This window comes from Homalodisca vitripennis, chromosome 3 (assembly GCF_021130785.1).
Source record: "Homalodisca vitripennis isolate AUS2020 chromosome 3, UT_GWSS_2.1, whole genome shotgun sequence".
NCBI lineage: Eukaryota > Metazoa > Arthropoda > Insecta > Hemiptera > Cicadellidae > Homalodisca > Homalodisca vitripennis.
In genome coordinates, this window is record NC_060209.1 from 153,328,199 (window position 1) to 153,344,050 (window position 15,852).

The following is a 15,852-nucleotide window of genomic DNA, read 5'->3' on the forward strand; positions in this document are numbered from 1 at the left end:
ATTTTCATTTTGTCTCTCATTCACTGTTCACCTTACAGAAATATCGATCCAGAAATCGCTTGTAAAAACGTATATTCCACCATAATATTATGTACAATCTAATTTTAACTTAGTTTACACTGTTTTATCTAACATTCGATCATAAGGTTGAACAATTTTTAACAAGATTATTTATTCCCTTCAAAGATGAAAATGTTTATAAAATAATAAGAAAAAATAAATACTGGTTGGAGGTAATAATGATTTAGTATTATTATTTATAGATTGGAAAATATAATTAATAGGATGTAAATTATACACATAGTGAATTATACCAGAAGAGGTACAATAGGGACAAATAACTAAATGTGCTCACATATACGTTATATCCCAAGAGGGTAGTTTTGCCGGCGATGGAGCAATATTTTAAGGCGGAGCAAACGGTGGTCGGTTGAATGGGGTTTGGTAAATTAAAATTAATGTTGTAGTCATAGTTTTTTAAGATTCAGGATTCAATCGAAATCAACGAGGATGCTGTAAATCAATTTGCGGGCTTACAATACATACATGCTTACTAAATTGGAACACTACTTCAAACGATTCTAGAGATAACGTGCGGACCGTTCTCTTCTGTAGTAATTGTTAAGATTACCTCTTGTGTAATCATAGTCTTTTAAGATACCGTCTTCTGTAGTCATATTCTTTTAAGATACATCCTCTGTAGGCATAGCCTTTTTAAAATACCTCTTCTGTAGTCATAGTCCTTTTAATATACATATTCTGTAGTCATAGTCTTTTAAGATACCTTTTCTGAAGACAGAAAAAATAATCATTCCACGACAATTTGTAGGCATTTAACTAATAATTCTTCTGTAGTCATAGTCACTTTTATATTACATTATTCTGTGTAGTCTTTGTCATAAGGTCTTTTTAAGATACCTTTTATGAAGACAAAAATAATCATTCCACGAGGATTTGTAGGCATTTAACTAACAATTTAGTGTCATCTTATAATCAGGCCAGAAGGCAAAGATTGAAGGTAAGGGTATAAAATATTATACAGAATGCGCATGAAAGAGAATGCATAACTATCCAGACTTTATTACAATTATACAGGAATGTCTAGAGAAAAAGTTGGATTTATCAAAACTTTTGAATTAAAACTGTGAGTTATTATTAAAGTTTGACTGTAGTTTCTCGCCCGTCACGAACTAAAGGATTCCGAACCTAAGTGATTTCTTTTTATCTGCTTGGAGCGGAATACTCATTCAAACGATTTTCAGATTATGTGTGACGCTAACTGCGATTGTTGGATTCCAACACCGATCGCTGAGTATTACGTCATCGACCAATACGAAGGTCATATTGTAAAGGTCATATGTATTTCGTGCTGAGACGGTTATGTCGAAGACGTAAACTCTTAATATTCGGTTCCTGCCGATACAAGACATCCACTCTTGTACTTAATCTACTTAATTTACTTTGATCCATTAGAATACATTATTTTAAGGCATTTTAGGGGGTCGCAGGTACTTAAAATTTGTGATAGTAAGTAAACCTAGGGGTTTTCGGGGGTTAGGGTTCTTTAGCCAGGTAAGGGTTTACCAGATTATTACAGATTGTTATTATTACAATCATTAGAACTGTACTGTATATATTGATAATTTAATTATATTGTAATATAATGTTCATAAAAGCTGGCGAGCAACTTTAACTAGACCATTCTCTGAGCACAATACCCCTGCGTCTACATCTGGCTCAGTTAACTATGACCATAATGAGTAGTCTGGTTTGTTATAAATTATTAAATATCCCACCCCATTCGCCTCGGCTTTTTGCGGATAGTTGAAGTTTTACAGTTTGTACAAGATGTCAAACTGCTAAGCATCAAAGTAAGGAATGATGATACCTATATATTGCGTGTATGGATATTCGAAATAACTCAAAGTGGAAATAGAAATTACTAAACCCAAAACCGAATCCCGATGAACAACAGGAAGAGCATATCCCATGATGGGAGTAGATCAAAGCACTAAAATTGTCAAACGTTGCCGAGTTCCAAAACATGGGTTTAGCGAATCTGCTATCAAGTTACCAAACTCAAACGTTGCGTACTAACATGTTTCACTGGTCTACTTTGTGCTCTGTGTAGGATGTTGCGACCACAGGACCGCTACTTCGACTGGATGGACTACTCTGTGTTCGGCGCTATGCTGGTCTTCTCCGCCCTGATCGGTGTATACTTCGCCTTCTTCGCCAAAGACAAACAAGAGTCCTCATCTGAATACCTTTTGGGAGGTCGCACCATGGGAATCTTCCCTATTTCGATGTCTCTAATTGCTAGGTGAGTCAAATTGTGGGTGTTGAATTGTACGTGAAAATTAGTAAATAATCTGTTCCATATACTCATTTGAACTTTAATATGCTCCAAGTTTCTGATTTGTTACTAAGGTTTCACTCAAGTAGCAAGTAGCTATTAATTATTTATTCTCAAATATTTAATTCGTGGACGCTGTTGTTACATTTCAAAATATGAACCACCGCTTGGAATTTTGTCATGCTAGTTTTGTAATTAGCGGAACTAAAAGGATAACAGAGGAAATTACTGTCATGATTGGTAACTTGGAACATTTGCCTTATTGGCATAAAAGCTTACATAATTAGAAACTTTTAAATTAGGTATATTGGCAGTCACTAAATGTTATTAAAAGTCTAATTTCAGTTTGAAGTCAAGCCAAAGAATTCATTTACGTCCGATTTTGTTGAAGAACGTGTTGTTGTTGTTGCAGTTATATCTCCGGCATCTCCTTGCTGGGGATCCCGGCCGAGATGTACGTGTAACGGCACTCAGTACTGGATGATTGTGGCTTCGGACTCCCTTGTCAGCCTCACCATGGCTTTTTGTCTACCTGCCGGTCTTCTTCAAACTTAAAATCACTTCTTCGTATGAGGTATGGTTACCAGTTTTAATTCGAGCATGTTGAAACTTTAACATTTAAACTCCACGTGTCGTTAGTACGCGTATGGCTGTTGGTGGAGCTTTATTGGTTGCGTTGGGCCCGACTCTACCTTCATTCAGAGACAAAAGTATAAAAATGCTTTTATCTAGTGAGTTACCCAGTTTCGAGTGATTTTAGGATATCTTATGTTTAATTCGCATTAAATTTCTATTCCATTATTAATAAAAAATACAAACCGTTCATACGAGAAACAAGTATATAAATAATAAACTAGTTGCAATAGCTACAGCGTAAAAACATTTTTGATTAATTATACTAAATTAAAAAAAAACTTGTAATCCTCGTTTAAAGCTACTGCATGTATCAGCTACTTCAATATACTCAGGGATACCATTGTGTAGTTGTGGACATAATAACACCTTCTTTACACTTCAAGCTTTACATTACGGGAAATGAAGCCTCCTTTTACGGCGGATGCCACGCTGAGTGACTTCCTTTCAGTATTTTAGTTTTCTCAAGTAAATTCTGCGGTTCTCTGCAGGTGACATATAAAACATTATCCTGCATGCGGTCTCCATGAGCGGCGGCAGGTTTTAATACTACTTGATATGCGGAAAAATATTGTTTAAGTATAAAATAAATTATACAGCTGAGTTATGATCCATTCCAATCGCAGAAAAGTACACATGAAAATATATTTTCTATATTTTAATATGTACTGTATTAACATAAACACAGAACATGTTGTGTGTACTGTGATAACAGTATTAACATGCTGACAGAATCAGTGCCTATACAGGCATACAGATCATACGGTCTGTACTTTGTTAGCTTTTGGAAGCGGAACTCTAAATTCAAATAGCCCTCACAGTACTCCGGTGAAATGTTACTGCGTACATGATAGCAATAAGTTTATAGTTGTTTCCATATCGAATGGCGTAGAACTATATTTGTTAATACCATGGTATTTACCTTGCTATTTTTTAGTGACAAATTTAAAATACAGCAATTTACATCTAAATAGAATTATGTTTTAGTACTGGATGTTGAATTAGTATTTTTAAAGCATTAATACTAGAATATTACGTAGGTAATTATATTAAAATGTAATAATATGGTAATAAATGTTAAAATGATCTTTGCCATTAAACATAGTGTCTTGCTTGTTACCTGAATGTTATTATTTTGATTCCAGTACTTAAATATGAGATTCAACAAGGCAGTGTGCATCTTAGGATCCGGAATCTTTGTTTTAAAGATGGTGAGTAGTACCGATCACATTTTTAAAGTTTATGTTTTAAATAAAAAGCTTAATTAAAATGAATGGAGATGTACAATCTTATACATTGCTCTATTTTATTTACGTGCTAAGTTTATTTTAATTTTAATATGTATATCAATATATAAAATACTTTAATAGCTTTAAGAGAAAATGTCAATTAATTATTGAAAAACACCAAAATGTTACGAAGGAATTGGAAAATAAAACCCACAATGAAGAAATTACTTTAACTATTAATTGATTAAATAAATGATCTTGTATCCACCATAGCCATTACATCAATATAATTTGTTAATTAAATTCCAAAACTTGTAATAATTATTTACTATTAATCATATTGACGATACTAAATAGTACAAAAAGCAACCTTGAAACAATCTTTATTTTTGGCGAAATTTCAGTATAAACACACTGTAGGTAGTAAAATGTAGAAATGCTAGAATTAGAAACGGTGTGATGTTGGTATGACTACGTTAAAGTTATGGTGAATAATACATTGTCTAGAACGAAAGAGCTACTAACAAACATTTGATCGAGTTTTGTATAAATCTTAAAACCTCATTAGAGGTATTAAAAATTAAATGTATGGTCGATTAAACCACTTTTTAAAGAATGAACTTGTAAACCTTGACTTATTTTTCATTCTTTAAGTTCTTTAATTAAAACTATTTATGTACTAATAATACTTAAAATAATTATAAAAACTTCGTGATTCTTTATGATTAATGTATTTTTGAAAGTATTGACCTTTTTTTTGTAATAATAATATTTTCTGCAGATGCTGTACATGCCCATGGTCATCTATGTACCTGCTCTTGCCTTCAACCAAGGTAAAGTGAATAAGATTATAAGTTTATAGGTTGATGACTGTTTTTAACCAGAAAATTTAACTTAAAAAAGAAAAAAAGCTTTATGGTGGTTGTATAAATTTATAAGAAATAAACATGTGGGTGTGTATACATTTACAAAATATTGCAACACATAACAACCATTATTATAAAAAACCAAAGGAGGATTAACAAACGAGTTTCCTGGTGTGATTAGTTTAGGATGTTTGTGTTTTATCACCCACACCTAAGTGATATATAGAAAGTAGTTCACATATCACACATCAGGGAAGATAAAATATTATAACGCAAAGAGAGTTTGCTACCTAATTTTCTGTTCGTCCCAGTTTCTTGTTTTCTGTGAGTTCTTATGGTATTGTGTCTCGCCCTTGACAACTATATTTTATATTGTAACCTCAGTATTTGAAAACCGTAAGTGACATGTTTGGTTTTACCCTCAGTCAGTTACATCAAGGGAAAAAGAAACAGAAGAGCTAAACCCCCTTATAGTTTTGGGGTTTAACAATAAACGATTCTGTTAGGAAATAGGACATCTAGATTTTTTCATATCATCATCGTACACAATATTTCAATAACATTAGATCCATCAACGTCTCCTTGGAAAAATGGTAATCCTGTAGCTTGACATTCGTTTAATAGGTTAGATAATGTTGAATATGATTTTCACACAAAGATGACCATCATATTTTACCATTTGTTATTTACTCTAGTATGGATCATCACTAACAGTGTTACCTATACATTACTGAAATGCACATGTCGATACAATATTTTCTAACTGTGCAATAATTATGCTGTTTAACTTTTAAGCGCAGAAAAATGAATTTTATAAAGGGGTTTTAATAAAATAATGCTTGAGCCAAAAATTTGATAGTAAACATAAAAGCATAAAAAGAGACAGGGTGTTAATATTCAAGACTATTAGTAGGCTACTCCACGCCCTACTATAAACTTCCTAGAGTGACTGATTATAATTTCACTACCACGTTACTTTATCTGTTGATACACGAAAATTTTTTTTATATTTACTAAATCTGTTTTGTTGATGATTGATTTCTTAAGTTTTGAGTGAAATCAAAGTGTCTAAAAGCCGTGGATTTAAAAAAAAACGTCTCAGATTTAAATTTATAATTTCATTGATTAGGACTTTTAAAATTGAAAAGGCCACTTAGAAATAGCTTTAATTTGTTGAAAGACTTACAAAAACCAAAATGTAGTGTATTCATAACGACATTTAATTAATTCACGGCGTTTTCATAGATATGGTGTGTTAATTAACAGCGACAAATATGTGTGTCAGCTTGGTCCAGCTTCTGATTTGTTTTGGTTTTTATTATAACTTTATTCGTAAAAACGGTACTATGTAATCTGAATGCGTGAAGGATATAAAATTAAAAAGCAATTTGTTAGGTTCCTGCCGAGCCTGGAAAGCGTCCAGCTAACAAAATAATTCTCTCGCAGCACAGCAGCGCTGGCATTAATTGAGAGAATATCCACATAAATAACTTATCTTTAGGGACTAGAACCCGTAACTTTACAAAAATTCCCCCGAGGAAATAAAAAAGAGGCAACCCTTTTAAAATGGCATCTCATATTATTCCTTATATATATATATATATATATATATATATATATATATATATATATATATATATGATGATTATTTGGCAATATATACAATTCCGTATCCTCTTGTAAGTATCTTTGGGATAACATGAATTTTATGCAATCTCTATTACATAAGTTTAAGTAGTTTAAGGTTCATTAGAAACTACTGAAATTTTATAGGCATGTGGGGAGTCCCTAAAGTAGTAGAACATATCCGTTCCTGAATTCCTATGAAAAAATTTAATCTATTTGTTTCAAGATTCTAAGAGACCTCAATAGTGTAAACTGTAGGTGGTGCAACGGTGTATTTGTTGGGTTACTTTTTTAAGTTACAGTTAAGCGTAAATACCTTTAATTAATCCTCCCTAAAGAGAGGAAAAGTTGTTAATTATATTCAGCCATTCCGCGGGAATTTATACTGATTTAAAGGAATAATTAAGGGGCTCTCTTCGTTTTGAATTGTGAGACGTTGTTCCTGTGTTTGTGTGAATTTAATTAATTTCTTATAATATTTTCGGAAGTATATACTACAAAAGAAATATCTACCACTCCTCCTGTATTGTTCCTGTTCTGATAAATGTGTCTTGAAAACAACGACTACAAAATTTTAATTAAAACATATAAATCCGGTTCACTCCCAATTCTACACATTACGATGGGCGCATAGACAAAACTGCTGTAATAGCGGAATGGAAATTTCGAAAGCAAACAATACAATTTTCCTAAGTATAAAAACACTTTCTACTGTGTCTGTCTTAAGGTAAGTAAATAAGATATATCTTATAGGGCGGGAACCTTAAAACAACTTTAATCCAACCTAAGAACCGATTGCACCGCCTTAAACAATTCGCTTTAAATCCGAAAGCACAAACAGTTTTAAGTAGATTCTACATGCCAATATAATTGTAAAATTGCACGCTATTGTTTATATAATTTTTATCAATAATTAAAAATAATTTTTACGTATATAGCACTACGTAAAAACCATATATATACGTACGGTACGTACGGGGTACGTAAAGGTACGTACGTACCGTATTACGTGTAGCACTACGTAATATACGTTTTTTACGTATATTTTCCTAATATTTAATTTAACTTTTGTTTCGGATTGAAATTGATAAACACCACACTATAAAACTGCTTTAAAATTAGAAGTATAAATGTTAAAAAATTACAAATGTTCAACAGCAGTTTCCATTCACTACGTTGGCAAATGGGCGGGCGACCTGGTTCAGATGGTAAAACGTCTGATAGTGGCGGAACCACTGTAGAAGAAATATAATGACCAAGATGTGTGTTTCCCCTACAGAAATAAGATTTTATTTTTAAACAAACAAAGTCATGCTGAATCTGCTGTCATGATTTGTTGGAATACAAGCTTGTAGTAAATATAGAGCAAATAATTCTTTACCTCTACAAAATGTTTTATTAGAAAATTTTATTTTCTTCATAAATCTATGATGTCTATAATCATGTTTTATAAAATTTAAAATCAAGCGTAATGTCTTTCGAACTGTTTAAACTTAAACAAAGACGGTTAATGGCTTGGTAAATGTTTAACTTGACGGCATTAAACTTGCTTGTCAAGTAACTGTTTAAACCTAAAAGTTATACACTAAAATTAAAGAATCGATTATTTGATCACATTTTGCAATTTTAGATCCTATCCAATTGTTTGTTTCACTTATAAAGTCAAAATGTGACTTTTAGAATTCATCACACATATTCGTTACGTACTAAACTCAAGTGTTGTGTGTGTGAACGTGTGTGTGTCGTGAAGGCCACTTAAAACGCATTCTACAGGTTGTGATTGTAGCACACTGTACCGGATTTTTTACTTCATGGGTACGACCATTAGAGTTTGAAAGAATAATTGGATTTTGCACTTTTGCTATTGTTTTATGTGGCAAAAACATGCTAACAATGGCAAACGACCGAATTCCTATTATCATTCCAAATCATTCATTGTCAATAACACGCTTATTAATAAAGCATTAGGGCTTATTTACACATTAAAATGTGCAATTTTAAAACACCCAAGAACATCAGATATTAACAGTTTTAAAGCGATGTATATAAAAGCTGTGTCACTCTAACATGTATTACACTACAGTTAATGTACTCCTAGATTGTAAGGTTGTGTTATGTTTCAGTGACTGGCGTTAACTTACATCTAATTACGCCGCTTGTCTGTGTCGTCTGCATCTTCTACACCACAGTGGTGAGTCTACTGTACCAGATTTCGATTTCCACTGAAATATCGTAGTACAACATCTGATAACGCCTTGCTTGACAATATTCTTCAACTTTTGATATAAAAACCAACTGGTGTATGGCATTTCAAGTAATAAATGTTTTAACAGAATGTTTTAATAAATGTATAACTCCACAAGATTCTAAGAAAAAGTTACATTATTGAGTAAGAGTGTTCCTGGACTCTTTCTTTTTATTAAAAATATAATGTTCAAAAGATTAAATTCTAAACCTAAGCATAGTTTAGAACAAAAAGAAGTCTCCCTAGTAAAATATTTTATTTGTCCAATGAACATATTTGTCTAACACATCTTGATGAAAAAGCATCTTCTAAAACGGTTTGATTTCAGGGACTGCAAGTTGCTGCTTTCAGTCCTTGTAGTTTAGGTATAATAATTTGCTGTCTACTCAAATACTGTTATTGGGTTGTATTTTTTTATATTTGAAAAGTGGACTATTACGGATCTTCATATGTTTTGTTTGCCTAATATAAATAACTATTAGGCACGCGATTAGCCTATATACACGTCAGACGTTGTTTATGGCTCACCAGCTCTAGCAATAATTTGATCCACATGACGTAACAAACCGTTGATATTTCCACGAGTTCTGTCTGTTTTTAAAACCAATTCACCCTGGATAACAGCGCCCCTTGTAACATCGTCTACCAGCTCACGTTCACTAATTTCCTTTTCACTCTCTGACTCATGATCACTTTTTTCTGCTTCAAAACTGAGATCCTTCTCAGTGACGTCAATTACCTACTATGGTACGTCACCGAGGCCGCTCCTTGCAATAACAAAACTTACGTAATTACTATGGACATTACTATCCATCAGACTGTAAATCGTCTATAACGCATCCATAAGCTAACCGAACATAACCTCACTTTCACGTTTCACTGCAGAGGCCTAGACTGAATGCTATTGAGAGTTACTGACAGCTAGGGTTGATGTGGTGAAGCGGGGCAACAACATTCGGTTGCGTTATTATGAACAATCCACAGTATTTATGGGTAAACTGTATTGGTTTACATTTATAATACGAACGTTTTACGATGCTTTTAGAAGGAAATATGAAAGATGCAATTACGTAATTTATTCAAATAAGTTTATATTGTGTTTTCAAATCTTATATATATAAAAATGAAACTGTTCGTGTGTAACAGCATCACTCACAAACGGCTGGACGGATTCGCCTAATTTTTTTTTAAATTTGTTCGTCTTGATCTGTAGAAGGTTATAGGATACTTTTTATCCCTTTCCCGATTCAGGATTCCGCCCCACTGGTTACAGAAATACCCGTAAGAAATGCATTGCAGCAAACATATGTTATTAAGTGAAAGAGTCTTTTCAAATTTTTAATCAGCTGTTCTTTGTAAACATATATAATGCGACAAAAAATATATTTATATATAAATTTCTTTACACTTATAGTTTTAAAGCATAGAGTAAGCTTAAGAGAAACGACAAATTTTGTTTAAACTGTTTCTGCAATCATAATATATAAAAATGAATGTTTGTGTGTTTGTCCTTTATAGACTCAGAAACTATTGGACCGATCACTATGAAAATTTGTATTTTTCTATGTAGAAGGTTTATACGCAATGCCCATTGATGTAACTAACCACCAGGCTGTACTGCAAGATATAACAGTTATCAAAGCGCCTGCACATTATAAACTGCAATTACAACACAGTAGTTACGTATATTAAAATATCCAAACACTATTTTGAAGGCAAAGAAATATACGGGCAAAGCTTAAGAGACGCGTGCGAAGCCGCGGGAAACAGCTAGTCCATTTTAAAAACAACAAATTTACAACCGTAATGTCAGTTGTGTTGTGTTTAGTAAATTCTAAATAAAAGAATTCTAAATTAATTGCACTCTTGTGTTCGATTGTTGGACAATAACTGAAAATAGATTTGGGTATGTTTATAGTTTCGAAACAACCTCCGAATATCAATAAAAAAACATTCCTGAGTTTGAAAGACTTTCCTGTTGTTTAAGCTGAAGCTAATTCCTAGCAAAATTCTAAAATACATTTAAAAACATCTATAATGAAATGTAAATGTTCCTATATAAGTATTAACTATCATTTAATCTGTTTAAACTTATTTGCGTAGTCTACTTTACAAATAGGTTATAAAAATGTACGACCTATTTCGGAGTTAGTTTATAATGTTATAAAACGAAAAATAGCTACATTTTATGAGTGAAAATATATAAAGTTATCGTTACAAAATATTAATTTTTTACTGATGGAGCAAGAGTTAAAAGTGTGTTTGGTGTTAAAACTGTTTCTTTTTAATCACGGAGTGGACGCGGCGGCAAGAAGCGCTAAGGCGCTTTGACTGATTAAACTGCGTCAACTGACCGCCGCCGGGATTTCCATACAAGCTATCTAAATTACTCGTTTAAATTATTCCGTTATTTAATTTATTATCTTTAATAATTATTGTTTGTGTGAATATTGCATGAGTTATTCGCAATGTAACGTGGCTTAAATTGTAAATTCAGTAATAAATCTATTCTCATTGCCATAGCAACCATAATGATTTTAGCCCTGAAGCCAAATTGTTTCCCACGCAAACCGTTTAAAAGTTCAAAAGATAAACATTTTAACAGAAAAAAAGAACTAAAAACAGCGTGGGTGCGTATTAATTATATTTTTTAAATTACACATCTCCCATGACTCGACGACTAAAACCGCATTTACACATTTATAGTGATGAGTTTACCTCATAAGTGTTCCTACGAGGTAAAATTCAAAGTCGTTTTACAGTCGACTCTCAATAGGATATCACTTGACAACATAAGTTAATCTGATGTTAATGGTGTAAAGAAAATTAATACACATAACATAAAATATACTTTTTATGCATTTTTAATGCACATAATGAGAATATCTACATGCAGTGCATTTTCTTGTGTGTAATGATTTTGAAAGAAATTTATAACAGAATTATATTTTATAAAGTTCTATGTAATATTAGAACAGTTTATTATATTTTATACCTATTGAAAATGTTTATTAAAAATGTTAATGCTGTGCTTTGTTTTTATTTTTTATCGAGTGGTTGCATTAACATGTTTGTTATTATTACTCCGTATTTGTTATGTATTCTGTTGTATGTTTTACAGTCGTTTAGTGTTTCTAGTACACCATTATCAAATATATTATTTCTTTGTTACTCGTACCAATAATGGAACGTTTTTGACAGCAATCTGCATGAATTTATTCTCTTTTATTTTTAATGTTAGAAAGAAAAATGTTTTCAAAACCAGCAATCAGGATGTCTTAGGAATTTTTTTAATACAATAACCCAATTTTATTAATTGAAAGTAGATTTTTCTGAACATATAAAATATTTGAGAAGGTCAGTCTGGTAGTGATATTTTTTGAGACTGATTAGCAAAATAGCACGTCAGTTTCAAAATTGTATGTGGTTTATATATAATCTTATAAAAAATAAACAAAATCCTTAATACAAGTTTAATATAACGACCTAATTAAAATTTTAACTCAACTTCTTTCACTCTAACTAATAACAGAATATAAACGAATTAATTAATTCTTTAATTAAATGGGACTGTAAATTTTAAGACAAGAAAGGCGTTCAGTATGGCACTTTCATGCACATACTACAACAACGAATTCCAACATTGCGCGTTGCTCTATTTATAGAATGCCGGTTGATGCCTGAAAAGGAGTTATAATTCTTTGGCTATGATCTTGTAACTAATAGGCGGAATTGAGCATATGAACTGTGTTGGTGACGTGTCTCCGAAAAAAAAAAACAATCCAATGGCGTCCAATTTGGTGCTCGTGCAGGCTGGTTGACTGTCCAGTGTCCATGCTTGTCAATCCAACTTCAGGAGTATAGATCATCCAAATTTCTGTATGAACAATAGAAACCAAGTAAAAAAAAAAAAAAACAAATTAGGATTATTTGTTGATAAAGTTACGGTATAAATTATCTCAAAAGAAAATTATTTATTTTTATAACTACCTATCTTAAACTTGTTCACTGGCAAACTTAGACCGCCAATAGTTCAACAGGTATTAGTATTTATGGTTGTAATAAATTAAAATTTGTTCTGTTAATCTTAGGCTTTCTTTCGCAAATTTCAGAGCCTAATATCAAACAGTTTAGCCGAAAAAAACAATAATTACATTTTTAATGAATAGTAATGTGATACCTTTGTAATGTTTTTATCAATTCCATATTCGAATTGTAATGTTTTATCAATTCAACATTCGAATTAAGTTTAATCACAGTTTCCAGACAGTAGAGCTCAGAACCCTGTATAGTGTATAATGTTGACGAAGTTAATGACTAGTAAGCAATTAGTAACAATAACTTCTTTGTTTGTTGGCTTCGTATGCGACGAGTGGGTTTCTGTCTGTCCAATAGATCATTATGATGTTGTTTTCATTTATTGGTTGAACATGAACTTTCATCAGTCAAAAGTATTTCTGATGAAAAGTTGTTTTGATTTTAAAACTGGGTCCACATCCATCCGAAAAAAGAAAAGCCTAAATAGAAGAAACCTTAGTTTTCACCCTAATATATTTATGTTTTTTTGCGTTTTTTACGGTCGCAATGACGCAGGACTTGACACTCGCCCCGTTCAAAACAGGGAATACCCACCTAAACCCCCTACGGGCCTCGGAGAACCTTTTTTTTACGATTACTTCATGTCAGACCGCGTGTCTTGAGCTCTAACAGAGCCTTACTACTTTAACAACAACCTAGTTTAACAGTTTAACCTAGTTTAACTTTAACAGGCAACCCTCTTCTCGTTTCACGCAAAACGACAACGTGGACGAACATGGAAACGGCCGGCCTTCCACGTGTACTCGCTTTCGCAGCACTATTAGGGGAAAGTTCAAGCAGATTGCTTGAAACAAAAAAAACGTTTCATTATAGGCGCTAATAAGAAATCTGTACCGATTTGAGAATTTTGGACCAAAAACAGTTTTTGAGTGCAGCGAATGAACGACGCTAACCATATAAATCTGTTGGTCTTGTTATTACATACATCTTTGTCCATTTAATATTTTTTTCTGTATCCCTTATAGTTTACAAGACTTGCGTAAAAGTCGGAACACCATGTACTGTACTTTTTTGTACAGTGGTGCTTACTTGCAGTTGAGAGAAAATAATTAAAATTTAAAAGACAAAACACAAAGTATTAATAACAAACTTGACTGGTGTTTAATGTCCTTTTATTACAACATTCACCCTCAAATTGAGATAATATTTGCATTATTTAAGTAAAACTGATCTTCTAAAAATTGTCAGGTGGGAGTATCCCAAAGCTGTCAATCATTGATACGTTAAAATTACTGTCGTATATTCCTTATTCATATCAAATCTTTTCTGGTATATGATTACAGTAAGAAACCTAATATGACACTATCGTAGTAAAATCTTATAGTTTGATTAAAAACGACTTAATAAATAATATTTAATACATCAGTTTAAGTAAGAAATTACTCCGTTCCTATTTCAGTTAACTCATATTTTGTTGTTTTTCAGGGAGGGCTGAAGGCTGTGGTATGGACGGACACGTTACAAACCATTCTTATGTTGTTGGGTGTGGTGGTAGTCCTGGTTATGGGCACTATAAGGGTTGGCGGGCCTGGTGTGGTGTGGGAGCGCAACGATTTCAGCGGTCGACTGGAATTCCTCAAGTATGCGGTAAACACACTTTAATGTTACTAGATCGTACACTAGGGGTAAACCTAAATGTCTCAGTACAAAAATTGAGACTCGCGTCACACTATTTTCATTCTTAGATGTTATAGTTTCTAAAATGTTTTACCGGTCTGCGTATATGTGCCCTTTCCGTTAAAGTTTGGAATATTATTCCATGGATCACTTTTGAAGCTTTTGGACCAATATTGTCTCACTTCAAAAAGAGCTTACAGACATGCAGTTTTAAATTATGAAAAACTGTTAGAATAATTATGTAATGAAACTTTAGATACGTAATACGTTTTTAAATAGAGATTTCTATTCATTAATTCAATTATATTATTTTTTGCTTCAACTAATACACTCTTATCGGACTTCAGTACCATGTGTTCTGTACAATATTTAATTGTACCGAATCACCTATTATCACTATTACTACAGGTTTTGCTCATTCAGAGATTTATTAATAGTAGTTATTAAAACGCAAGGGTACTTCAGTATTATCCGGATGCCACTGCTTTTGGAGTCTGAGTTTTCCTTATCGGCGCCAAAATAAACTTCATTATATGTTTACTAGTACTTCCCTTGTTTCACAATGAATCGAAAAATACCCGATGGGTCATACTTCCTTTTTCCAAATTGCCTCCAAGTAGGCCTAGACGAGCGACCCTTCAAGTAGGCCTAGACCGCACGAACCACAGGTCAATTTTGAATCATTAAATGTTGTTCTTTTAGTTTTTTGTTTTCGTTGATTGTCGTGCTCTTGATTAATTTATAATTTCATCATGAAATAATTATATTCGTCTCTGAGACTTACTTCAAACTGAAGAAGAAAGTTCTTTATTGGCAGAATACATGTGGTGATCGGGAGGTGACAGAGACTGGTGGCGATCCGGAGTAACGGCGACTGGTGGAGATCCGGAGTAACGGCGACTGGTGGCGATCGGGAGTAACGGCGACTGGTGGCGATCCGGAGTAACGGCGTCTGGTGGCGATCCGGAGTAACGGCGTCTGGTGGCGATCCGGAGTAACGGCGTCTGGTGGCGATCCGGAGTAACGGCGACTGGTGGTGATCCGGAGTAACGGCGTCTGGTGGCGATCCGGAGTAACGGTGACTGAAGGCGATCCGGGGTAAACGGCGACTGGTGACGATCCATTTAACTCAATCCTCGCCGTCATCACTTCCTTTTGGGAGGCAGAATACGATAACCGTTT

General features: G+C 33.1%; 1 protein-coding gene across 1 annotated transcript; it reads left to right on the forward strand.

The window, feature by feature from the left end:
- Window positions 1–2,072: 2,072 nt before the first annotated feature.
- Window positions 2,073–14,655, forward strand: LOC124358412 (sodium-coupled monocarboxylate transporter 1-like). Its single transcript, XM_046810712.1, has 6 exons — window positions 2,073–2,323; window positions 2,769–2,930; window positions 4,135–4,200; window positions 5,000–5,051; window positions 8,834–8,901; window positions 14,479–14,655. Exons 3-6 carry the CDS (start codon window positions 4,144–4,146, stop codon window positions 14,653–14,655), a joined length of 354 nt encoding a protein of 117 aa, XP_046666668.1. The 5' UTR covers window positions 2,073–2,323; window positions 2,769–2,930; window positions 4,135–4,143.
- The last annotated feature ends 1,197 nt before the right edge of the window (window positions 14,656–15,852 follow it).

Excerpts from the sequence above, each read along its gene's own strand:
- LOC124358412 (XM_046810712.1), top strand. The coding sequence starts at position 4,144 with ATGAGATTCAACAAGGCAGTGTGCATCTTAGGATCCGGAATCTTTGTT. Across the intron at positions 5,052-8,833 it reads TGCTCTTGCCTTCAACCAAG|TGACTGGCGTTAACTTACAT; the intron begins GTAAAGTGAATA and ends GTTATGTTTCAG. Across the intron at positions 8,902-14,478 it reads GCATCTTCTACACCACAGTG|GGAGGGCTGAAGGCTGTGGT; the intron begins GTGAGTCTACTG and ends GTTGTTTTTCAG.